The sequence below is a fragment of the Arvicanthis niloticus genome, chromosome 26 (assembly GCF_011762505.2).
Source record: "Arvicanthis niloticus isolate mArvNil1 chromosome 26, mArvNil1.pat.X, whole genome shotgun sequence".
Classification (NCBI taxonomy): Eukaryota; Metazoa; Chordata; class Mammalia; order Rodentia; family Muridae; genus Arvicanthis; species Arvicanthis niloticus.
In genome coordinates this window covers 31,969,391-31,996,790 of record NC_133434.1, presented here as the reverse complement: position 1 = coordinate 31,996,790, position 27,400 = coordinate 31,969,391, and the positions used below count along the sequence as shown (strand labels likewise).

The following is a 27,400-nucleotide window of genomic DNA, read 5'->3' as shown; positions in this document are numbered from 1 at the left end:
TGATCAGCACGAGCCATGCCGAGGAGGCTGGGAAACCGTGCTCGGAGGCGGTCCAGAACCAGGTCAGAAAGGGCCTCACAGCAGACTAAGACTGTGAACTCCCTTCTCACAGAAATGAGAATCACTTTATGGTTTTAAGCAGGAGAGTAACAAGGTCGATCTGAGTTAAAACTTTATCCCTGCTATCTTGTGAAAATGGATCTGTGAGGTAGAGGACTGGAGGGAGTCCATCAAGGCTGGCCTGTGACAGTGGAACGGAAGAGGCAAATCTGAAATGCATGTTTAGGAGGCTGTAATACAGGACTTAGTGAGGGAATGAACACAGACTGGGTGGGGGCAAAGAAAAAAAAAGAAGTGAATGGCGAGGCCAAGGCCACTTAGTCACAGCGGGAAAAGTGGACCAGGAAGGGTCTTACTGAAAATATTATGGATTGGTTTGGACATGTGTACATTTTATGGATTGGTTTGGACATGTGGACATTAATTACTTTTCTCATTGCTACAACAAACTGTGTGACCTGAACCAATTTAAGGAAGGGTGTTTTTTTTGGCTCGAAGTTTAAGAGAATACATTCCACCATGGCCAGAAGGCATGGCAGTAGGAGGTTATTGGTCACACTGAACTTGTAGTCAGGAAGTAGACATTACACAGTAAGAGGGACTGGGCCATAAAACCTAAGGGCTGACCCCTAGGGAACACTTCCTCCAACAAGGGTCCATATCCCAAAGGCTCCATAGCCTTCTTCATAAGAGCTTCTAGCTGTGGACCAAGTGTTCAAATGCAGGCGCCTATACATGTTAGATGTTTCACATCTAAGCTGTGTGCTGAGTAAAGACATGCAATAGAACCAGCAGGGTCCCTATGTCTGATCCACAGGAGAAAGAGGCCTGGCTGGAAATAGAAACCGTTTCTGGGAAGCACATAGTAAATGAAACCAGAGCTACATGAAATCACATAGAAGAGACTGGGGAAAAGAGGAGGCCTGACTCAAGCCCCAGGAATGTGGAGCCCAATGAAAGCAACTGGTAAATAGTTGGGACAGATAGTACATTAGAAACGACTAAAGCTTGAACATGTAGTGAAGACAAAAAGACTTCAAGCTAGTATAAACAAGTACAGTGGACCTTCATATCTGGGCTTCACAGTCTGTTTCAACCAACTTGAGATTGAAAATATATTGTTTTCAAATGTCACTGACTATGTCAGCTTCTCCTTGTCATTATTCTTGAAGCAATACAGTATAGAAATCATTTGTACAGCAATTACTTGGAAGTCACATAGGATTAATATGGAGATATGTTCACAAACTAAAATGGCGCCGTTCATAAACTGCCACTAGGCGATGTGACCTTACAGGGCTACTGTTACTCCTGTGCTATCATTGTAAGTTGATTACTCCTAATCTGAAAACGTGAAAACCACGGGCACACTCCTATGATACCAGCAGTTTTACTTTGAATTTTAACTCTTTCTAAAGCACTGTGGAATTTTTTGTCCTGTGTGTGTGTTTTCATTTTTTTTTCTTCTTAGATACTATTAAAGGTCCCAAGCATTCTAATAATAGCTGTAAGAGAAAGGACTTACAGATAAATAAATGAAACACCAAACACAGAAACTTGCAAAAAGGTCTAAAAGAGCTGACTTTCAGGCTCATAAGGAAACAGTTTTCCATAATCAAAACCAGAAGAGAGTCCCTCTTCTCTTAGAAAAGAGATGCAACCTAAACTATAGAAAACTATTTGAGAAGAGAGATTTAAGACATCACATGATTTATCTGTCATAAAGTCATTCAAATAGCAGTCACCTGGTAGCTTATTACCTGCCCTATATTGAAAACAAATACATTACCTGGAAACGGTGGCCCATGCCTTTAATCCTAGCACCAGAGACAGACAAGTGGATCTCTGTGAGTTTGAAGCCAGCCTGGAATAGCAGGTTCCAGGCCAGTCAAGACTACATAGTGAGAGCCTGTCTCATACGTGTGCACATATGCACACATGCGTGCACACACATAAAATACTTATATTAGGCTAATAGTTTTCTCCCATCTTCGCTGGCACACAGGCTGTTGAGAAATAGCCTGTGGCAAATGTCTGTACAGAAACTCTGTTTTGCTTGCTATGAACATATACAGATGTACTTTCTGACTTTTGTGGTAAAGTACATAGCAGAATTTTTTCTTCAACCTACAAACTGTTCTATTTTTATCAACTCAATGTTTTACTTCTCATGTTTTTCACTGCATGCATACATGTGTGTGGGGGTTATGTAGACATGTGTGCAAGTATGTATAGAGTTTGGCGATTGACATCTGGTGTCTTCTTCTATTACCCTACACTGTGTTTTTTGAAACAGGGTCTATCACTAAACCCAGAACTCCCTGACTGGCAAGGGTGTCTGGCCAGCAAGCTTGAGGGATCTATTTGTCACCCCCCTTCCACCCCACACTGCTGGAGTTAGAGATGCACTCTGCTAAGTATGTTTTTAAAAAACATGTACTGGGTCCTGAACTCAGGTCCTCATGTTTGCATTATAAGCACTTTATACATTGACCCATGTCCCCAGCCCTTACTTCTTAGTTTGTAAAACATTTTTTGTTGTTATTGTTAAAAAAAAAAAAAAAAAAACCCAAGATATATGGCTAGAGAGACAGCACAGAAGAGAAGATGGCTCCTTCAAAGGACCTGAATTTACTCCCCAGTACTGCTGTGGCTTAGCTCACAGACACCTATAACTCTAGTCTCAGAGGGATCCGATGCCCCCGGCCTCTGTGGGCACCTACACTCATGTGCATATACCTACCTACATATACATAACTACTACTACTAAACACTAGGACACAAACATAAAGGTTAGCTCAGACTGTAGAGTCAAATCTTTGATGCCACTAGCTTTCTTTTTCATTCTTGTCCTATTAGAAGGTCTTTGGGGACAATAATATGTATGTTACTATGTGGTCTCTTATGCCTGACAGTGCCTTCTAGAATCTCTTCTGAGGAACTGCCCCACTTCCTAACCAGGTCTCCTACTCAGAAATGTCTATGAAGATTCCTGCTTGTAGATGCAAACTTTTTGGCCTGAGACAGAGGAAGATGTTTTCAAACTTTTTATTTTTGTAAAGATTGATTTTTATTTTTAATTATGTGCACACTTCTACAGAGCTCAGAAGGTGTCAGATTCCCCTGAAGCTGTAGTTATGGGTCCAAAGCAGGTGCTGGAAAGAGAACTGTGTCCACTACAAGAGCTGAACATGGTTTTACCTGCTGAGCCACCTTCCAACCCCCTCAGTCTCTAACATCTTAAGGAGCTTGCTGAGGCTCAGAAAAGCCAGTGTTAAATTTCTGAGAGGTTCATTTCCCCCCTTCTCCCATGGTTTCTTTTTCTCTTGCCTCTTCTTCAACTTGTGTTCAATAGATAGCAGGAATATTTCAGCTCTGTTAAAATCTTATGGGACTTGTCATGATATGTAAGATCCCTAAGACATTATTCCCATGGGGGGCTGTGACTGCATTTAAAGTGGCTTTTCCTGTACTCTATGTTTTAACTCTTTGCATCACTCTAAAAACAGAAGCAACATGTGAGAAGAAGAAACAAACAAAAACAGGGCAAGATTTTAGGGATCCTTACTTCTTCTGGTGAGAGGTGGTGCGCCGGGTACAAAAGACAGCAACGATCACAACCACCACGATGGTGATGACGCCGACGGAGACGATGATGACCAGCAGCATGTTGCTGTCCAGAGGAGAGGTGGGGCTCCCATGAGGGCTGTTGCTGCCTGTGAGGGAAAATGGTACAAATGTTAATTAGTTAGGTGATTTAAAAAATATATTCAATCAGCTCTATCAAACTATTTCAAGTGAACTTCCTTCAAACCAGTTATCACAGTACTGCATAGAGTGCCACTCAAGGATTATAATTATAATTAGATTATAATTCCTAAGGATATGAGAGTCTGCCCTACACACAGGGATTGGCATAGAGGTTTACTCAAGAATAGCATACAACAAAACCTTCAAGTGTACTGATATTCTAGAGCTTTCTAAGCACAAAGGTTCAGATACATTTTAATAAGTAAGTGTTTTGCTTTTCTGGTATCTTGTAAGATGTGCACATTCATTTTTAAAAGTCTCATGTTGTACTGCGGAGACAGCTCAGTCGATAAGATGTTTCTGTCTTGCAAGCATAAGGACCCAGGTTCCATCCCCAAAACCCATTAAATAAAAGCTGTGCATGGTTATATAAGTTTAGAATCTCAGTGCTGGAGATGCAAGGCAGGTGCAGCCCTGGTAGACAGAGCATGAGAGCTTAGAGGTCAGGGAGCAAGCCTACTCTGTGAGGGACAAAGTGAGAGACCATGTCTTAAAAGGTGGACAGAACTTGGCGTCTGTACATACACACCCGCAACGATCATTTCTAAATCCTTTGGGATATTTTGCTTTCAAAATCATATAAAAATGTATAGCTATATATAAGGTAAAAAGCTTTCCTTAACACATAGATGTCTGAGATTACAAAATCACTGTTTGAAAAATAATCTTTCCACATAAGTATACAGATTATAGAGCTTATTTTCTTATTCAACTTCAGCAAGAAGTAGTTCTGTACATATGCACTATTTTGACAATTATTTACTGAGTGGTTACCTTGTACATACATGCATTGTTGTATGTATTCAAGATGCAACAGTGAATAGCAAAGACGTGAATGCTGGGGGTGGGAATTGGCACAAACAACAAACAGATAAGAAACTACTATTTAATGCTATGAAAAAAAAGAAAAAGAAAAAAGTGGAGGTACAATACAGAGTGAGTGTGTGGCTGACTTAGACTAGCAGGTGAAAAGCTCCTTTGAATCCAGTGTGGCTCTGTCTCAAGAATAAGGTCTCTTTCCACAGTGCTGGAGAAGCAAGGCCTGAGTCTGCACTATATATCCCCGAGTCGGTCACTGGGTAGATAAGCCACACAGAAAAAAACAGCATGTAGAGCACTCAATCTGGACTCTAAGTTCAACTTGTTTTCATCTGTTTATCTGTTATCAAAAAAGTTTTTTAAAAAAAAAAAAACTTCTCCTCGAAATGGCTTTTGAGCTTATAATTAAGACAAGAAAGATCCCAGCATACAAAGGCCTGAGGGAGACACTCTAGAAGACTAGTTTTTAACCTTCTTAGTCCTGTGACAGCACAGTTCCTTATGTGTAGTGACTCCCAATCATAAAATTATTTTTGTTGCTACTTCTTAGCTGTAATTTTACTCTGTTATGAGTTGAAATGTAAATATCTGATATGCAGGATACCTAATATGCGACCCTGGTGGGGGTCTCAAATCACAGGTTGAGAACCACTGCTCTAGAGAGAGGAGACAAGAAGCAGAAGGACCCTGATGCATGCTGATTGAGTTGTTACTCCTGACTTTGGTGGGCTAAACTCACTGCAGTGTGTAGCAGTTACTGCAGAGCTGCATCACTCTTCAAGGCACCGAGAGTAAGTGAGTGGTCAACTAGAGACATTGACATTGGTCAATTCCTGGTCTCCTGACCACAAAGGCTCAGGAAACACTACAGAAGGGGTGTCCTGTGCCTGGCACTAGGACTTTTTTAGACTGCGTGGTGGCACATGCTGTAATATTGACACTTTGAAGACTGAAGCGGAAGACTGCAGCAAATTGAGTCCAGTTTGGATCACAGTGAGTTCCAGGCCCACACCTGGATTATAGACTGAGATCCTGTCTCAAAAATAACCAACCAAACAACCAGAGACAAAGTATTTAAGAAGTGGGATGTTGTGGAAGGAACTGTTCTCAAGAACGGGCATGAAACAGCTGGGGAGACTGCTCAGCGCTGTGACCTGAGTCTGAGTAGCTGGCAGCCACATACACACCAGGCATGCTTGAGTACAGTTATAACCTGGTGGGGCAGAGACAGGCAGATCCCAGGGCTTGCCAGCCAAACAGTAGCGCTAATGAATGGAGCACTAGGTTCCTAAACCAAACCTTTTCTCATCGTGTGGGAATCCCTTCTAACACTGGATTATCTGACCTCCCAACTTTGATTCTATAATTTTATAGACATCTAAGTAGAGTGCTAAATCTGAGGCTGATTTAGAATGGATTAAGAGCTTATTCTTTTATATTTGGTTCAATCATTTTTATCCTTCATTTCTAAGAAAAAGCTAAGCAGACAACTTAAAACTGTACATACTGACCTTCAATGAGATAACATTTTGGTATTTGGGAAAGACTAGAGCCAATAAAATTAACCACACTGTTAACCCAACATTGCTATTAACAGAAATGCTGGACTACTGGGCTAGATTCTTGCAAGGTGGGACCAACCTGGCAAACTAAAGGCTACCGGGTACCGTACTGGGGTACGAGAATAAACAGAAGAGAAAGTTACTTCTTTTTTGCATCCAACACAAATAAGTTTCAGCATTCACGTGGATTTAAATTCTATGTATGAATTGGATAAAGCTTTTGTCTAGAACAGAGTAAGGCAGGGCCACCAAAGGGCTGTCAATACTCTCGCCTGAGATCATGTCACATGCATCTCTGTATGTTTGACTGGACTACTGGGACAGTGTCTTTCTTTATCTTCCTGACTTCACACCTTCTTAGCTCTCAATCAATTCTTCACTGTTCTCAGACTAATAATAGCAGATACTGAAAAAAATGGAAGTCTTGGTCTATCAGTAGTGTCAGACATTTTACATATACAACTTATAAAGCCCAGATTTCTTAGCAGTCTAAGTATGTGGGCTTTTGTCAAGCTAGTTGTAACCTAGTGCACACTTCTATTCTATCTGCAGGTAGTCCAGTCTAAGTATGTGGGCTTTTGTCAAGCTAGTTGTAACCTAGTGCACACTTCTATCTGCAGGTAGTTGACCTCTACAGTGAGAAGGTGGTGTTGATATGCATTTGCATGTGCTGTTACAGTTTCTGGGAGTGTCTGATGTCCATCCTGACATTTAGTAAATTTCCCCCCCCCCAAAGATTATATTTGCTTATGTGTATATAGGTGAGCGTCTGTTGCAGGTGTGTGGTACCTGTGGAGCCCAGAGGAGGGCGCTGGATCCCTGGGCCTGGAGTTAGAGGTAGTTGCCAGCCACTCGAGCTGAGAGTGATGGGAACTGCACTCCAATTTACTACATGAGCAGAAAGTGCTCTTACTTGCTAAGCAACTCTCTGGCTCCCAGTTTTCTATGGCCTTTAGGATTTCATATGCCGCTGGGCGGTGGTGGCGCACGCCTTTAATCCTAGCACTTGGGAGGCAGAGGCAGGCAGATTTCTGAGTTCAAGGCCAGCCTGGTCTACAGAGTGACAGAGTGAGTTCCAAGACAGCCAGGACTACACAGAGAAATCCTGTCTCGAAAAAATCAAAAAAAAAAAAAAAAAAAAAAAAAAAAAGGATTTCATATGCCCTTTGGGATATGGGGTAGACAATACCTCTTTTATAAAATATGCCTATTTTTCTATCAGGCACTTTCTTACTTCTCTTCCTATAGGCTGCTATAGAGTCTGAACCTTCAAAATACAATGTACAATTGGATACAGAAATGAAAGAAAAGATAAAGGAATAATTACTTTCCCACAATCTTAATACTATGCTGTCTACAGCCCAATATGCAACAAATGCATGAGGGAGAGGTAGCCAAACAAGGGTGGTATAAGACTTCTTGACGCATTCAAGTGTGTCTTCTAAAAATCAGTGGGTTTTTCTGAAGTATGGGCATTAGACAGATAGTTGGAGAGTAAGAAGGTATTCTCATATGCCTAAGTAGAGGTGATAAGACAGTGGAAAAAAAATCAATTTTAGCAACTTCTTTTTAGACCTTTTGCACCTGGACTCTTACACCAGGTGCAGAATCCTCTGCACTTCAGGCTGCATGAGACAGTGAAGACAAGCAACCAGAGGACAGAAGTCTGAACTTTGGTTTTGTGACAGAATTAGAGAGTGGCCTCAAAGGTGCCACTTTTCCACTGATGTTTTATACTGTATTAATTGGGAATACCTCAATCTGTTCTCCCTACATCCCAGAGCTGAGGATCAGTGGTGAGTCCAAGTGTGAGAGTAACTCAGAAATGATAAGTAACATTCTGTGGAGAAGTGCTTTTTTAAGGAACAAAATTACTGACTTTTATTTAATGAGTATGGGTGTTTTGCCCCTATATGTCTGTGCACCAGATCATGCAAAGCCCAAGGAGGCCAGAAGAGGATGGCAGATTCCTTGGGACTAGAGTTACATACAGTTGCAAGTCATTCTGTGGGTCCTGGGAATCGTACCCGGGTCCTCTGCAAGAACCGCCTGTGTGCTCTTAACTATACTCCAGCGCCAAGAAGAAAGTGTTATAAAATTGAGGGCACTAACTTGTAAAATGGTAGAAAAGTAAGAGTATTTTCCCCTAGAATTCAGACTAAAAATAACATAGCAAGGGAGATACTGAGATTCTGAAGCAGTTCTCTGGCTTGTGCTAGGTGATGGGTAATCCTAACAGAGGCCTAATTTTTCAAAGTCTAACTCTTTTTCTCAAGGTAGTAGGAGACAGATCATTTGTTTAGGAATCAGTCTTGTTTCCAGCTGGCTATGCAGAAACAGGATTCTGTGATAAAAATCGGCTTCTAGTAATTCAGCAACACTTGCCACAAAATGGCCAAAGACAGCTCCACTAGATAATATAAACTACACTCACACACCATAAGCCAACACCGAAGCCATAAACCACATCTAAAGGTTTGAAGCAGAACTGCATAATGTCCATAGCAAGCTGAAAAAGCCTTGGAGGGGGTTTTTACCACTCATTGGAGGTTTGTAGTCAGATCCTAGGTCTGGCAGTCGGCTTCCTTTTCCTGCTGATCCTAAGGCTGAAGCAGAAGAAACCATGTCAGTGATAACCCAGCATGTAGTTGTGACAGTCCATTTCACAGCTAGTGAGTGTTTTCTAAAAACAAAACGCTTTCAGTCTACTCTGTAAGAAAATGAAACAATACAAATAATGGGAGACTAATGATTGTGTGCCAAGGTAAACAGATCTAGCCTGAGTGTAAGGAGGTATCCCGATGACTGTGGCCTCTGTTTCGAGGCCATGACCTGACTACGAATCTGCTGTTCAGGAAGTAGGGGAACCCCCTTGTCATTTCTCTAGTCCAGGAAGTGATGGTCAGAGAGGACATGTAGTAGATTATTTTATAAAAAAATGGACCAAGGGAGTAAGTGAGCCTGGTGCTGTACCAAACAATTATATTCTCCAAAGGACTTGGTGATGCTGATCTCTGGCCTGGCTAGTGTCAGCACTGTTCTGGCTAATTTTTTTCCAGATTATAAAGTTGTCCTTCCAGTATAAAATTAACTTAAGCAAGAGCAGGATGGTAAGCAGAGATTCAAATCAGATTCTCACTTCCTTTTCTGTCATGTACCCATTAAACAACAGAACCAACCAAACACAACCCAAGCCTTCCCTCTAGTTGCTTACAAAGGTCACTGTCATCTGATCTTATATAGTCACAAGTTCAAATAAGTGAGGCTGCTGACTCAGGCCTGAGGTCTCCCCAGCAGCAGCTCTCAGGAGACAGAAACTCCAGGCTTTATTTTATTTCTGTTTTATAATCCTTATTCTTGGTTTTCAGTCTCTTTCTTTACATTTATAGTAAAATGCTTAGGAAAGTCTTCCTCCATAAAGATATTCCTCACTTTAAAGTTATAGCCAGGAAGCAGCAGCAAGCTCTTGAGAAGAGGCCTGCAAGCATAAAAATAAAAGCTGCTCCTGACCATTAAGGGCACCCAGTGTTTACGAGACTGCCCGTGAACACCAGCTCCACTACATGGCAGTACTTTGCTGTGGGGCAAGTCATCTAATTAGTCATTTGGGCCTCTGTTTCCAAGACCAAATGGAAATTTAAGACCACGAAACACTGTGAAACTACTGCTTGGTGGGTAGTAAATAATCAATAAATGCTAACTATTACAAACATCATAAATTCAGGGAAGGATATCTTCTTCCTCTTTATCGAGGCAGAGTACATGGGGCTCTAGTAAACACTTAGAAGAGATATTTTCACAAAGCTTGACTAGAAATGTATAAATTTATTTCTGCAAAACATTAAAGTTAATGTCAATTCCTCTTTCCTCTTATAAAGAACCATATTTTAAACAAAATAAACCCAAATATAAGGCTGTATAAGTAGTTCACTTAGTAGAATAAATCTAGAGGCTAAATATAATGTTTAGTATGTTCTTAGAAGCCAAAAACCTATACAAGAAAGGAACAGAAGTTCCTGGCTCCTATGGTATAGTCTCAGGATCCCTAGGGCATAGGGCATATTCTAGGATCTAATTTAGTCTCTGACCTCATTTCCATTGTTCTCACTTATTACTTTATCCTCTTAATTCTGAGTCTATCATATCTCCCAAGTGACACATACTATGTAGGCCTCAAGATTTCAGTTGTTCTTCATATGCTATTATGTCAGGCAAAATCTAATTGGCAGAGATACTCAGCATTTTAAGGTTCTTCATATTTAAATTTTCATGGTCATCACGTAGGCTACATTTAAATTTTTTAGAACACCACATCACATAAACAAGCAAACAAATAAACCAACCAAACAAAAAGTTGCCAGTGAACTTGCTTTGTTTGCCAAGGTATTACTTGGTTTATATTCCTGTATTTCCCCATCTTTTCTTTAACATTTAAAGAATAAGCAAGAAATTCAAAGGCTGTACCCTAAATACCAACAGGTGTAGAATTTTGAATATCAGCAGCACAGAACAGCAAAGGGTTGCATAATGGTGATCAAGTGACAGGGAAGAACAGTCTGTTTGCATTCTCTGCATAGTCAATGTGATGCTTTATGAATCTCACGTGTCTATACTCAAACACCTATGCCCACAGTTCTCTCATGTACAAAAAGGACTTGTGGAATACAAAGACACGTCCAAAGCCGTAAAACTCAGAACTTTGTTCTGACTCTTTCTTACATTAACCAGGATCCAAAAGCCTGTACTGACTGCCACTGTCAAACCACGAGAGCAAGCATCAAATTTACTTTGTGTTCTATCTCTGTATGGAAATCTGTCTTTAGCTTATTCCTTAGGGATAAAAATCACACAGTACAGCTATCATGCCACCAGAGCAATCACAATGAAAAACCTGCCAACTGAGGATTTCAGGACGGTGACATTAAGACTTGTCCTTCCTAAGTGTTCATGCCACACATTTTTTATCCTATTATAAAAATGGTCTTCATGTTTAAGGGAGAAACAGAAAAAGAGCTGTAAATTAACATACTCAAAAATAAGAAACTCCTGGTCACAGATAAGCACGTATGTAACAAGATTATGTATGTCAGAAGGGAAATACAGTGTTTACTGAATTTGATACTAATTTTTCACTTAAAGAAATAAAATCCTAAATGCCACAAATATGAAAAGTTGCTGTACTGGTCACTTTATGCCTCAAACGCTTATCACTGTTTCTAACTTTAGCATCTTAACTCCTAAGGATAATGTAATCTTCACTTCATGCCAATCTTGAGTTTATTCAACTCAACTTTCTTCCACCAGGTAATTTAGCTTCTAAGTGAATCCCTTAGCTTTTCAGATATCCCAAGGACTACAAACATGGACTCAACTCTACTTTGGCCAGTAAGTATGTGTGTGGTTTTTAACACATGATACTGATTTTCAGGGGGAAAAAATAAGACAAAAAGCTAATAATAGGTTGCAAAAGAGAAAAAAATGAGAGAGAGGCCATCTACTCATTTACCTTGGTCATTAGGCATTTTATCAGAGGAGTCCGCTGACAGGTCAAGCAGAGGGGAAGAGGAAACAAGAGCAAGGATCACCAGCTTTGAAGATGGACAGACAGAAGTTTTAAAGGAAAAAAAATAAAATTCCCACAAACTTCCAAGTAAATTGACAATAGAAAAGAAATTCAGGTTTTCACATCTCTATAGTCTCAGTACCCAACTCCACTTTATTGGCCTAAGCTTGCCTGGCTTACTATTTTATACCCATTTCCGTGAGTTTTACATAAAAGGCCCCTTCTAACCTCATCCTCCACAATACATATAAACTTTTTATGTTAAGAGCCTGTGTGTGCTGAAAGAAAACATCTGTCATGATATTGTGCAGTATAATTCTATGGAGACCGATAGAATCATGTCTGATTTCTCTGACAGAAACTAAAAGGTCACTGTATTTCTTCTGCCCAGTGGGTAGGAGAAGAATCCTTCGTAAGTCTTTACAGTGAGGCTGGCAAGCCCATCACCAGTGCTTTCCACACTACCCAAAGTCCCCATGTGCTGCAGTCCCGCTCTGTAGACAGCACATCACAACCCTCAGCTCAGGGAGCTTTACCTTTCGGTGTTCTGAACTGTACAGCCTCAGACATGGGTCCCATGCCCTTTGAGTTCCGGGCCTGGATTTTGAAGTAGTATGGTGTATCAAGTGTTAACTCTTGAATCTGGTGAGTCAGTCTGTTTCCCACAACAGGTTCAATAACCCAGTCATGTATCTCTGCATTGACATCTGTGCTGTAATAGATGATGTAACCTGTCCAGAGCAAATGATAGAAAAAGAGATCCCATTTCTGCTTTTCTTTTTGCAATCAGAAAGTCAACAAATGTCTATGATATAGCATCTGAATACAGTATCATGAGCGCCCAGATTTAGAATAATGTAGTTCTGAGATTTTGCAATGGTATGACATGCTCAATTAGCTTCAACCAGAATCATCTCCCAGGAGGAAAATGCTTTATAGATTGGGAAACCTCTGATAAAGTTCTTAGGGTGGGTGAGGCCACAGAGACTGTCACCAGATATTTCCACCAGGGGGCACTCAATTCCCACAAGTGAGGCAGCAAGCCTCATAAACAGAGGCCTTCCTGATCCATCTAGACTACAAAAATGTGATATATCATTTAAGGTTTTAAAAGACAAAGCAAAATGAAATCTGAGTCAAGTTATATTTGTTTCTTTTATAGAAGAGGCAAAGTAGGAACCTAAGAAAATAATATAAGACTAGGATTTATGGAAAAGGACATCTTATTTGAAGTTCCAGGAACACACTAGGTATGGTGGCACACCCTTTTAATTCTAGCATTAGGGGTAAGAGAAGGGTGGATCTCAAGGCCAGATCCTGGAACAGAGAGAGTTCCAGGACAGCCAGGGCTACCAAAAAAACAAACAAATAAACAAAAAACAAAAAACCCCCAAAAAACCCCACATCTTAAACAAACAAACAAACAGACCAAAAAAATTTCCAAGAATAAAATATACTTTCTGAGTCCTTAGGCCGTCTTCCTCATATTTCAGAAGGTAACTGGTTCTTTAGCAAACTCCTAATGCATTAGAGCAGAGATTCCAAACAGCTGCCAGTATCCTACTATGGGAAATTTCTCTCTGAAGTCCAAAGGGTGTGTGTGTGTGTGTGTGTGTTATGTGTGTGTGTGTGTCTGTGTGTGTGTATAATCCTGAGTTCCTTGGTAGGCCTAGGGTAATTCAAGCTTCTAACTCAGAAGCACAGAAACCTGAAGTGATAGGCCTTGGGCATTTGGTGGTAGTTTAAAAGCCTAATGGGATTTGGTGGGGCTTGAAAGTAGAAAAGCACAGTATATACAGCCTAGATAATTTCCAGTAAAACTGGACACACAAGTTCAAAGCAAGTCACCTGGGGAGTGGACAGCTTAATGGAAAATAATCGTACCCATCCCATCCCACCATCCATTGTTAGTAGAACCTCTGGCTGCACACACATCCCATGCTGCTCTGGGCAGACTGTATGTACTCCCTTGCTTCACCTCAAGGACCACATGACTCACTGCACTCCATTCAATGACCAAGCCAGGTTCCCATGCCCACTTCTACTGACTCCACAGGACTTGCCTGGAACAGTGCACGGCCTAAGGCATCTTACCTGTAATCTTGCCGTTCGCTTCAGAGGGAGGCTGCCAGTTCACTATTATGGTTCTAGGTTTTCCTTCCTTACTCACAACTGTCACATCCTTAGGTGGAGAAGTAGGAACTACAAAATAACAAGCACTATCCATTTCAATATAATTCAATTTCCCAACTCTTCTAACTGATAAGGAACAGTAAATGTACAGAACAAAGACAAAGCCCCCTGGCTTCAATAACATAGGTCTATGTATAACCAGCCATTTCTAATGCAAGGAAGAAAAACACATCAAAGTATCAAAGAAAAACTTGGTATTTTTCATTTTAAGCTCACACAGACAGCATACGACCAATTGCTGATGTTACTGATCTAAATCAAAGCTGTTCATACAGCAGAAAAGATGACAAAAGAAAACGGCTTTTCCATGTCATAGGTGAGAATATCTAGTGTAATGTAAAAGTAGGAAAATGCTCAAATCAAGCTTTCCTTCAAATTGCCACTTCCTAAAACACTGGAGTTCTAATATAAGATGGAAGAGCCTGTGAAACAAACCTCCTAAAGGAAAGTAAACATTTCTCTTATTAGTCAGTAAGCTGAAAGTAAAGCAAAAAGATGTTCTTAAGCTGGACACACTGAGTGTGGTGGCACAGGCCTTCAATTCCAGCACTCCAGAGGCAGGCGGGCCTTGGATGTCATGTTGGTCTACATGAGTAGAGTGAGTGGAAGGCCAGTGAGACTACACAGTGAGACCCTGTCTCAACATGAAGCCAAACAAACAAACCAGAAAAAAAAAGCAAATGAATACTTATTTCCCCCTTCCTACACTATATTCCTAACTCTGCAGTCCAATCCCCTTCCCTGGAGAAATCCCAAGCAACTGTGCAGAAGGGCAAGACTGGTTTGTACAGAACGTAGTTTAGTTTTCATCAGGCACTGATAGGCCAGAACACAGAGAATCCCCCAGCAAAGCCCAGGGGCAACAGGAGCTCAAGGCTGACAGCCTACTTAGTAATCTGTTCCCCCTCACGTGTACTTACAAACACCAAAGACTAGTCCAGTGAAAGACCTTACAGAGCTGCTTTCCAAGAAGGCCCCGGATTACCCAGTAAACTGTTCAGACTGGGCAAGCACAGCTGGGCAACTGCTTGGTCAAGGGCAGTTTTCCATTTCATTATTTTCAATTTCAATTCACTAGTAAGCAGGATTAATACAGTAATATCTTGTAGCTACCCACACGCTTTTCCATCTGTTCCTCATTTTGCCTTATAATAACCTTCTAAAGTAGAATGGGGGACTATCACCCCAAACAAGATAGAGGAAACAGATTCAGAAGGATTAGTTGGCATGCTCATGAGAACAATTGGGAATGGCTGACCTGAGATTAATTCTTGTAATTTCTAAAACCTAGTCTGTCTTGCATTATACTATTCCACTGTTTACTAATGTTTTACCAAAGTAACCCAAAAATTCACAATAGTTGAAATGGCAAACACAACTGAAATGAGAGAGCAATATGTATACTACCCGTGACAGTAGGAGTAGGTGATCAGATGTCCCATGGCTGAGAATGTGGCACAACAACAGTGTGAATTCCACAGGCTTTCATGTTTTACAAAGAGAAGGGATGACATGTGACATGGCTTGCACTGTACGTACCTAATTCAAAGGTAGCCCCATGAGCTGTCATGCTCCACGTACTTGATCTTCTGCCTTTGGTCACCATCACAGAGAACTCATAGAGCGTATTTGGCTTTAAACCAGTAACCAAATAGCTTAACGTTGTTGCATTTGCATTCTGGAAAAGTATGAATCAAGGACTTTAAAACAAGAAAACTCCACTGACTAGCTTTTTGCTCTCAAGGCAAATGTTCAGTACCTTGTACTTGGTGTTTGCTGGGATGTTGGTCTTCCATCGGACTGTGTAGTAGCGGGAGTCTGTAATCTTCTGGTGTTTGGGCAGGGAGTTGTCTGCCCAGGTAATCCTTATGGTGTCGTGACTCAGAATGGAAGCCTGAACTCCCACTGGTGGCATCATGGGAGTGGGATCTGGCACTGGAGTGTATGGAGCATTAATAACAAATAAATCAACTTCAGAAGTGTCTGGGTAAAAAGTAATTAAGAAAGGGAAGTGGCATTTTAACATAAACAAAAATAAAAGGGAATGCAGGGGAGTATAATGGAATGAAAGATGAGAAATGGAGAAAAAGAAAGAAAATCCAGAGTTAATAGGTAGCCCTCATTCATTCAGGAGAACACTTCTAATGTGTTTTTCTTTAAAGGAAAAACTGTAGGAAAATGTTAAGCAAGTTAGCACGCAGCCATATTGTCAACAACACTCTAAAGACACTGCCGAATGGTAACTGAGGGATCATATTAATACACACATGCTTGAATTTTTTTAAATTCCTTGAAAATGTTACCTGCTATCAGAAAAATTACAAAAAAACCAACCAAACAAACAAAAAACCCTGCTCTTAAAAATCCAGAGAATAATTTCTGAACAAGAAACATAAAGCTCACGGTCTGTTTGACATTTTAGTAGATATGGCTGCATTTTGGGACATGAGTTACTACTGCCCGTCACTGGACATCTGATGATGTTTCATCCCTCAAAGCTAAATGTCTACAGCCAAGCCAATCACACATGCTGCTATCTTAAGTGTGGAGGCAGTAGAGAAGTGGCTCAGAGCTGAACATATCCATAAGAGGTGAACTGACACCATGTTGCACGGTCTGCTGTACTTTCCCTAGGAGTCAGAATATGGCAGTGAACAAGTCTCCATCAGGTACAGTAAATGTCATGATCATTACGGATCCAAGTGGCACAGCACTGATGGATTTTAGAGATCATAGTACTTGTTTGATGAGGAATGTATGTATGTGCTTTGTTCTATGCAGCAGACACACCCTTCATTGCAAAACAGGCCAGAGTGAGTAAAAAAAGAAAAAAGAAGTCACTGAGGACCGCAGCTGGAATGCAGTACAGAAGTACCTCTGGGTTTTCCAACTCCTAGTGACGTTTTCTAAATACACATACTCATTTATTTTACAAGCTCAGGTTTTAAATGTTGTTTCCTCATATAGTGATAGTAACTTGTTTTGTATATAACTAAGTATCTGAATTGACAGTCCTTGTTTTTTAATAACTGCTACACTAATATAATAGTCTTCATATGTATGTTTCCTGCATGATGAATACTGAAAATAATTCTCTCAAAACTATGCATCCTAGATTCTAACATATTAAAAAGTGTATACATCTATACAAAATGACTTCTGTGGTGGCCGCTAGAAACCTAGCCTATCACTCATTCCAAGTCTGTACTCCAAGTTGCCATGATTTTTTTTCATGAACACCCATCAGGGAGACCCCTGAGTCATATTCTACATAAGCAGTTGGGAAAAGTACAGGTGACCAAGACAGACAGATGCCCTACCTGTGTGAGGCCTGGTCACAGCACTCTCATAAAGGGGGATGCCTTCACCAACATTGTTGAATGCTTTCAAGGTAATCACGTAATGAGAGCTTGGATCTGAGGGAAAGAAGTAAAAACAACTTTTTAATGCTCTCTACGGGATTAAAAAGATACAAAAGTGTCTACCTAATTGCAGAAAAAAATATTAATGGAATTGCTTATTTTTAGATATGACTCCCTGTATGATATATGCCTTCAGGTGCAGCTTGAAAATCAACCCTTTCCATCCTTGACCTCATAGCTAAGGTAGAGAAGCAGGACATAAACTGAGAGTGAAGTGTCATCAATACTCCAGAGAACGTCTTAACCCAGAGCAGTCAGCTTCTTGGTTAGACAAGGCATGGTCCAAGATTTGATGGCCTACAAAAAAAGACTAAAGACTAAGAGAACAATCATTCTAGGGCAGTGGTTCTCAACTTGAGGGCCTCAACCTCCACAGGGTTGCATATCAGAAGATATTTATATTATAATTCATAACAGTAGCAAAATTAGTTATGAAGTAGCAACAAAAATAAGTTTATGATTGAGGGTTACTACATGAGGAACTGTATTAAGGGTTGCAGCATTAGGAAGATTGAGAACCACTGCTTTAGAGCATCCTTCAAGCTCAGGAGAGTTTTAAGTTTGATGAATAGATAGATGATTCCTACATAAACATCTTCACCTCTGACTTGCTTCTTTCACTTCATAGTCCATGAATCTTTTATTAAGTCAGGCTAATAAACACATTTTACTTTATGCTAGACAAATTCTGTTTTCACTATTTCTCAACACACTTCTTTTCTAACAGTTTGACATTTGCTCTTGGATATCTCAAATCTTTCCTGAGCCTTGTCTCCTGAACTCAGACCCCTCCATAGTCCTGCCAAACTTAATGTTTCAAACTTAATGTAGGAGGAGCTAAGGTAGGAGGAATAAAGAGAGGAAGAGGAGGAGGAAGGAGAGGAAGAGGAAAAGGAAGAGGAGGAGCTAAGGGAGAGACAGATTGAGAGGGGGATATGGAGGCTGATGTTCGCTTGTCTGTAGCAGTCAAAGGTAGTTGGTATATCTAGGTTGGTACTGGGTTACACCTCTGTAAGGGCATCTGTTATTGATCATTACCAAATATATAAGCCTTTGATTAATCTTTAAGCATTAGAGTCTGAATTTTCTACTGGGCCTGCATGGTTGGCGGGATGGTCTGGGCAAAGCCCAGCCTTGCAGAGACAGTGTGGAAGATTGGCAGAGCCATCTCCCATGCTAGCATCTCGTGGGTGGCAGGGCTGGTGTTTCTGGCTGGCCATTTCTAGCTGGGGTGCACACGTGGCCTCTGGCTATATGGTTGAGCTAGGCAGAGCTGCTAGACAGTCAGCTTGACCGGTGGCCATTTTTTTTAAATAATTACAACAACAAGGACGGACACCTGAGTCTTCTCTAGTAGTCTAGTGCTTATTATCTTGAGCAGACTGTGTTCCTTCTTACCACTCTGCCTCAAACACTATTCTGGTTACATCTTTCAAGCCCAGCTGTATTTCTCAGTGGGCTGTTTTGTGTGCCTTGCTCAGCGTTTGTTCTCTGAACATACTTCACTTAACTCTCTTCTTTGTTTCTTGTGTGTTACTTTGGTTCTCCCCTAGACTGAAAATTCCAGGAGGTCAAGGACTAAGTCCTGACTGAAATGCAAAGGACTTTTATTTCACAAGTTTCATAAGGGAAACAGTAGGAGGCTGGCCATCACAGGGACATTTTTATCCACTGAAAAGCTTTGGTTTTGCTATCCAACAATTGCTTGTAAGACTACTCATGTGGAGAAGCTGCCTGGGTTCAGCTGATCTGTCTCTCTTTGGAAGGAAAAACAGAAAGTATATTTTGTTTTCTACTATATTTATAAACTATTACTTATTTTCTTCCAATAAAAGATCTGGGAACTCATTTGTTAGGCACCTAAAGCTGTTCTTAGGAAAGATGTCAACAAGCAACGGTTTCAATTAAAAAAAAAAAAAAAAAAGATCAGAGGAGGTTATGAATTAAGAGAAAAGTCAGAGAAGTATTAACACTGAAAATCCAACTTGGGAAGGTACTTACAGCCACATGAACTAATTCATTATATTATTATTATTTTAACTTTAAAAGTTAAATTTTTATGTTTGTTTATGTGCATATGTACTTTAGTCATGCACATGCCACAGCACATGTATGAGGTCAGAGAACAACTTGCAAAATTGGCTTTCCCTTTCTGCCACGTGGTTCCTAGGAATTAAACTTAAGACTGTCAGGCTTGGTGGCAAGCACCATTGTTCTTTCTGTGCTGGTGAATCTTCTATCAATTTGACACACAAACTAGAGTTATCTGAAAGGAAGAAACCTTAATTGAGAAAATGCCTCATAAGATCTGGATGTAAGGCATTTTCTTAATTAGTTATTGATGGGGAGGGCCAAGCCCATTGTGGATAGCTCCAACCTTGGCCTAGTAGTTCTGACCAGGCTGAGCAAGCTATGGAAAGCAAGCCAGTGAGCAGCATCCTTCCATGGCCTCTGTATCAGCTCTTGCCTCCAGGATCCTCACCTGTTTGAATTCCTGTCCTGATTTCCTTCAGTGGTGAACAGCAATGTGGAAGTGTAAGCTGAATAAACCCTTTCCTCCCCAACTTGCTTTTGGGAATGGTGTTTTGTCACAGCAATAGAAACCCTAATTAAGACAGTCATCTTGCTGGTCCATAATTTATTATTAAAGAAATTAGTATTTCTGACTTTTTGCTTTTAAATTTAGCTATGAGATATAATTAGCATAAAATAAATGCTATTTAAAGGGATAGTAAGTTTTGGCAAATTAATATAATCATGTAATTAATCCCTAAATAGAGAAATTAGGTCATTTCCAAGTAGCTATGCTCTTAAACATCAATTTCTAATACTGAGAATGCAATCATTGATTATAAATCTGTCATTATAGCTAAGTTTTGCATATTTTTTAATATCTTAAAAATACAATAACAGTATGTATTATTTTGTGTTTGGCTTTCTGCTCAGCACATTTCTTAGACACATTTCTTCTGTTGTGTGTACTGATAGCCAATTCTATCGATTTTAATTACTGAGTAGTTTCTATGACAAAGATATAGTACAATTTACTATTAACTAATTGATAGAATTTATAGTATTTCCCTCTTGAGGCTAAAATAAATAAAGTAAAATTTTTCAAGCCTTTAAGTGGGCATATGTTTTCATTTCCCTTGGTTAAACATCTATGAGTGGGATTGCTAAGTTGTATGGCTAACTTTATAAATAAACTTTCATTTTACAAAGTAGCTGTACCATCAGCATTTTTATCAGCAAATGTGAGACTTCTAGAGGACATACAGTGGTATCTCACTGAGGTTTACACTTGCAGTTCTCTTGACAATGAACAGTGTTAAGCTTCTTTAAACATGTTCATTTTCCATTCGCAAATCTTCTTCATATACTACCATACACCTTACTGTCTGCTCATAGGTCTTCTTTGGTGCAGTGTCTATCTAAATCTTTTGCTCATTTTAACTGGGTTTTCTTTTTACTATGTTGTAAGAATTTTTACATATTCTAGGATCAAACTGCCAGACATCTGGATAACTGTTATTTTCTTCGTATCTGTGGCTTGACTTTTTATTTTTATTGATGTATTTTCAAGAGCAGAAGTTTAAATTTTTGATTAAGGACTGGGTGAAGAGATGGATCAGAAGTTAAGAACACTGGCTACTCTTCTAGCAGACTCGGGTTAGATTCTCAGCAGACACATGGCAGCTTACAACTGTCTCTAACTTCCATTCCAGGGGGTCCAATGACCTTTTATGATCAATGGACACACAGAGGACGACTCACAGAAGTTAGTTCTCCCTTGCCTCTGGGTCCTGGGGAATTGGACTCAATTTGTCAGCAGGTACTTTACCCACTGCGCCTTTTCACTGACACAACTTTGTCAATTTTACAGTTTGTGGTTGGTTGTGGCATCTTGTCCTTTGGGTGTTCTTTTTCCCCTTCCATACAGACACTCAATGATTCCCATGTCCAGAGCTACGAAGATATCCTTTCTGTACTGACTCACTTCATTACTTTTGTTAAAAACTGACTATGTTAAGTACTGGCCATCTCATCAGTGTGCAACCTCTACCTCTGCACAGCATCACCGAGTCTCCATGATTTTAAATTATTAGTAAGTGATATCATCAAGTCAATTAGTATGGATTTTCCAATTTTTTCTTTTTCAAAAATACCTATTTTGTTATTTGCTTTTAAAAATAAATTATAGAATCAGTTTTTCAGTTGGTGTAATAAAAGAGGCTAATGGAATTTTTCTAAAGTTTGACCGGTAACAACTTACTATATATATCCTAAAACTTGCAGGTGAGTTTGACGGGAAACCAAGTATTTGCAAAAATCAAGATATCTTCTTCATGAAATACATATTATTACAAAGGAAAGTGACAATAAGCATGATACCATTCTGAGTGTCTAATATGAGGCACCGAAAAAACCCGACACTATGTCATTTCTCCACAAAGTGTGTAAACCCAGATGTAATGTGGGCATGCTGGACTCACCTAATTTGAGGAACATAATAAATGGTTTGTGTATGTATTTTCAAATGTCATTCACCAAGATTGTGGTAAAAAACAAACGAAACAAGCCACAGAACTGGTTCTAAATCAAAGGCTAAGGAGACACGATAACTACACTCACACTCATCCTCAACCAGGAAACAGTATTATTCTTTGGTCATAAAGGTCAATGGTAAGGAAAGTGTCAAATATGAAAATTCTATCTCAATTTTAATGCCTTTGTTTCAATAAGCAGGCTATTTGGAACAATTTTAGTAGAATTTCATGTTCACGTTAGTGACTAGTGAGAATTATGTCTGCAACTGACTTTTATGTTTCAGGGGAAATATACACACAGGGAAACAGGAAAAGATAAAGTCAATGTGGAAAAGTTAGTCCTACATAATCTGGGTGCAGACTCTAAGATGAATACAGCAAAATCCTTTCCACAAATGTTACAATTTTTCTGTAAAAATAATATTATAACTATAATAAAGTTTAAAATGAAAGAAATCACAGGTATGGTTATGCCTTCTACCCAGCAAGCATACCCAAGTTTTCGATGGTGTAATAACGCTGTTTATAGTCCACTTTGATGGTCTGGGCATGAGGGCTGCCAATGCCATAACCAATGGCATAACCTCGAACCACAATGTTCTGGTTCTCTGGAGGAGTCCAGCTTACTACAATGCTAGTGACAAGCGGACGGACATGAAGAGAGCTGGGCACTTCAGGAACACGAGTTTCTGAGAAAGAAAGCAGGAAAAAAGAATGAGATGTATTTTCTGTAGAATGTTTCCTTAACCTTGGTAAATGTTGTTTAGCTCCTGTCAAAATATTTGGGCTTTAACAAAATCCCCCACAACCCCTTTTGGTCCAAGAACTCAAAGAGAATCTATAGCTACAGTGGAATATGGTCTATGATTTTTTTTTTCCCTTCTAAGAAAATAAAACCCAGTTGCTCATTTCATTCCCCTAAATTCTACAGGTTTAATAAGAAAGGTACATCATCAACAAACTAGAAACCTGTTTGGAACAGGTTAATCAAATATCGTATTACAACGATACCGATTATTTCCCTAGATATTTAACAATCCAGAAAAACTGGCACCAAAGCCAGTTGTTAGATGACTAACAGATTTTAAAAGTTAACAGTTTAATATATCTTTCATGTATACTTCTCAAGATATAAATTGCTACCTTAGTTGAAACTCAGAATAGGAATATAGTTCGTTGGTCTCCCCAAATTGGGCACCATCACTGTTAAAGGCACTAACTACACATAACCATCTGGAACTACTTATCGAACAAACAGGTGAGAAAAAGCACAAGGTCTCCATGACTCAGAAAAAGAAAGCTGCAAATGAAATATAGTTACACATTCACATGGCTCAGCCTTACATTTCAGATTATTTATTTATTTATTTATTGGCCTCAGTAAAAACCTCAACTTCAAATCCCTGGACATGATTGTTGTTCTGAGCCTGTTTCCTTTGGTACTTGTTTACAGTGTCTGGAAAATGGTGACCCCTTTACAAACTCTATTGCTTCACAGGAACAGTAACAACACAACATTCCAATGTTCACAGACAAGCAAAACTCAATAGCTTTCAATCTGACTCACTGGTGACAGTATCTATCACGAGCCATTCCTACTCACTGTTGAATCTTACCATCTAGGTCACTTTCAAAAGTTTCAGCAGACAGCCAATCAGTTGCTGGACCTGTACCATTGACTGTGAGAGCAGCTACTCGGAAGTTATATTCTGTCCCGCGATCAAGACCTGAGAATCAAACAGTAAGAGAGAAGCTGAAACAAGAGCTTTGGAAAACAAAAAGTTAGAAATCTCCCATAAAAGGAAACATCTCACCTAACCAACTCAGTCCACAACTTAATAAACTGTAAGTTCATAAAGAACAAGCAAAATACAACACAGGGTTACTCTCAGTGCCCACACCACCTAGAACGAAACAGCAAAGACTAACCCTCCAACAGCAGAGACTGACCCTCCAACAGCAGAGACTGACCCTCCAACAGCAGAGACTGACCCTCCAACAGCAGAGACTGACCCTCCAACAGCAGAGACTGACCCTCCCAGGAAGCTAAGAGCTTTTTGTTGTTTAAGAGCATGAAGGCACCTTTGGGATTATTTAATGCAATCCTGTCAATTTTGTCAAAAAGGAAACCATGACCAAAGATAATGAAAGAGTTGCTACAAAGGAACAAAACCAGTTGGTTTCAGAAGACACCAAAACCCAGAAAAGAATGTAAAGATGTAACTCCTATCAGGTTTCCTCTGTTCTTTGAGATCCGCTATAACCACAGCTGAAATAATTTCAACATCAAATATGGCCTAGAAATCTATTTTTCAATAACCAGTTGAACAAGTGTATTTATAGTAAAAGAAGAAAACCCAAACTTTTCTATTATATAACTCTTTATTTACTACCAGCTTTAATAAAGTGCATGATTTACCGATGTAAAAGCAACAAAGATTCACAAATAAAAGTCTACCTACAAAGCAGGATAAGTTAATATGACCATTCATACATATTTTTAGAGCATACAAATATAATTACAAATACTTAAATACAAGACACTGAATGGTTATAAATATCACCCTACCTCTCTATATCCAAATTGGGATCTTTGGACAGCAGTATGGTATGGAAACCCCAATAAAGACACAGATATTGAAAATGTTAGTAACTAGGCTGGGATGCAAGGTATGCTGTACCTAAGGTAAACAATCCTGGTATATAGTAAGAAGAGACAGAAGGCTCTGCCTTGCATGTGACTCCCTAAATCTGTTTGCTCACAAAAAGCAAGGACAGAGAGAGGAACAAATGCTGGACTCATGTCAATTTACCTCACCCCATTAAAAATACTACTTTTATTTACTATCTTGTATGTATGGGCGCTTTGCCTGTATGTATGTGCACCATGTATATTCCTGGTGTCCTTGGAGGCCAAGGAGGATATTGGATTCCCTGAAACTGTACTTAAGACTCCAAGTGGGAGTTAAGACTCTAATCTAGACTCTAATCTCTAGTGCAAAAGAATACTGCAAATGTTTGTAATTATAAATGGACAAAACCTTAAAATAAAACAAACACGGCTCAATAAGGATTTGAAAGAGTCCAGTTATTCAGTTATCATTCCATGCCCTCTAGAAAGCTTAGAATATATGAAAGATCAGGCAAGAGAGAGGTAAATATAAAAAGGCTGAGTTCCTCTCCCCTCTAAATAACTGACAGTTTATAAAGCAAAACTAAGGCACACAGCAGATACAAAGATACGGTAATGTGTGTTAAGTGCTACAACAACCATTTTGTCCAGCTATAGATTAACTGTATAATTTGATGTCTGACACAGACTCTTAGTAATCCATATTGCATATTCCATTAACAAGCTTCAGGTTACATGCTTCAAGCCTCCAAGAATCTGCTTTTGTTCACATTGCATATTCAATGTTAGTCCATGCAGATTACAGCTGTTCACTCTCTGGACACTGGGACATGCTTCTAGACAACAGGTACCCTTTCATCTATAGAGGTTTTGGATAATGCTTAATTTGGCTGGTACTTAGCTGTGGTCTGAGCACAATGGATCCTGCATTTGCTTTTATTAGTTAGCAATGCCTAGACTCTACCTTCATGTACATTTGTTGCTTCTCAAGATTCTCCTGTAAAGGAATCCTAGCCTTGCTTAGGCATTTCTCATAGTTGTATAAGAAAGAAAATTCTCAGTGATCTATATTTTTATTAGATATATATTTGGATCCATCTGATAAGATATATCTTATACATAAAAAGAAAACTATACAAAAGAGCCATTTCTGATAGAATTTTCTAAAACTTTAAACTTTCCATAACAGCAAATGTAATTATAATAATATTGCAGCTATTCAAATATTCTGCAGGTCACATGAGTTTGGCATCTTTTAAGTTTTGTTACCAATTTAGTTGAGTAAAATCTATCTTACATTTTCAAATTACCAAGTGTTATAAACTCCAAAAATGTGGAGACAATAAAAAGGAACTAAAAATCAAACATAATTGAATCACTCAGCAATGGAGGAATCCAGAGTATTCTACATTAATTTGTATAAAAAACTATTACATTTTTTTTTGTAAACCATTTTTAATTTGTTTATATAAAACAACTGCTTAGAGCAGTTTCAGACTAGCATAATTTCAAGTCTAAGAAAGAACCACCTTTTAGCCACTGACTATATGCAAAGCAGCTTACCTTCAATCAGCTGAGACAGCTGTGTCCCAGCTACCACGGTCTCAGTGACATCACTTTTTCGGGAGGCCTTTCGATATCGAATCTTGTAGCTAGTAATCTGCCCATTTTGTGTGGCCGAGGACGGGGGCTGCCAGTGGATCACTATACTCTGAGGAAAGGGAGTACAAGGAAAAGACTGACCATGTCAAAGGGTTGCTCCTGACTGACTGTACATGCTGTCAAACCCAATTTCACTGCAGAAAGAGGAGAATGGCCATATAGAGCACTTGGTACTTGAAGCCTCACCAAGTTACTTATTTAATAGTCAAAAATAATTCTAACTTACTGGATGTGGTGATACACATCGTTAATCTCAGCACTTGGGAGACAGAGGCAGGTGGATATCTATGACTTTGAGGCCAGCCTGATCTACATAGTGAATTTAGAGGCAGCCTGATCTATAGAGTGAGTTTATGGCCAGCTAGAGCTACACAGTAAGTCACTGACTCAAAACAAAACAAAACACTAGCACAACCAACAAACAAAACTTTAATTAGAAAACCTCAAATTCCTCTCAGGGGGAGATTACTAAAGCAGTATACTAGGCATGTGACATGATGCTGTCATTCACAAAAACTCATGCCTGAGAGCCATGTTGCAAGAAAAACTACTAACAAGCTTTCTTGTTTTAATTCGTGTCTATAATTCTTGGGTTAGGCTGCATAATATTGATCCTAGTGTGCATGCAGCCTATGGACACAGTGTAGACATACCTGCTTGAGTCTAGACTTATCTCGTGAGTAAGTATTTTGTCCAAATGAAAACATCAAAAGTCCCAGAAGAGTTTTTAGAAGGAAAATATAAGGTCAGAAGCATATAGATTATACTGTTAGAATTATTTCCTTTCTTGAATGCAAATTAGCTATAATTAAATAATTTCTGTGGACAGGAGTGATGGATGGAATGTCTGTAATCCCAAATCTTGGAAGACAGAAACTGCAGGTTTACAAGTTTGAGGCTAGCCTGGGCTATACAATAAGTTTCAGGCCAGTCGGTATATACAAAACAAAACCAACCAACCAAACAAACAAACAAAAAAAACCCTGAAATGAAACCGAAGTGAATGTTTCCTGATATAGCATTCCATAGTACCTTTTGATAACCTTCTTATGTTGCCCAGGAGGGTATCTGAAAGGCACACATGGTTGATATACATGAACCTGAACCAGGGGGTATGCTGTGAACAGATA

The 27,400-nt window shown here is 39.5% G+C and overlaps 1 protein-coding gene across 11 annotated transcripts in view; it reads right to left on the bottom strand.

The window, feature by feature from the left end:
* Positions 1-27,400, bottom strand: part of Neo1 (neogenin 1) — a 154,198-nt gene that overhangs the window by 15,770 nt on the left and 111,028 nt on the right. For 4 of the 11 annotated variants that reach the window (XM_076925514.1, XM_076925519.1, XM_076925513.1 and 1 more), the window contains exons 13-23: positions 26,172-26,319; positions 23,593-23,703; positions 22,471-22,665; positions 17,328-17,423; positions 15,767-15,990; positions 15,547-15,685; positions 13,909-14,016; positions 12,351-12,545; positions 11,758-11,790; positions 8,789-8,857; positions 3,629-3,776 (exon numbers count right to left, since the gene is read on the bottom strand). In XM_076925514.1, the coding sequence (XP_076781629.1) occupies positions 3,629-3,776; positions 8,789-8,857; positions 11,758-11,790; positions 12,351-12,545; positions 13,909-14,016; positions 15,547-15,685; positions 15,767-15,990; positions 17,328-17,423; positions 22,471-22,665; positions 23,593-23,703; positions 26,172-26,319 (1,466 nt within the window). The remainder of the gene's footprint in view (positions 1-3,628; positions 3,777-8,788; positions 8,858-11,757; positions 11,791-12,350; positions 12,546-13,908; positions 14,017-15,546; positions 15,686-15,766; positions 15,991-17,327; positions 17,424-22,470; positions 22,666-23,592; positions 23,704-26,171; positions 26,320-27,400) is intronic. The other 7 variants (XM_076925511.1, XM_076925516.1, XM_076925520.1 and 4 more) reach the window with 3 other exon arrangements.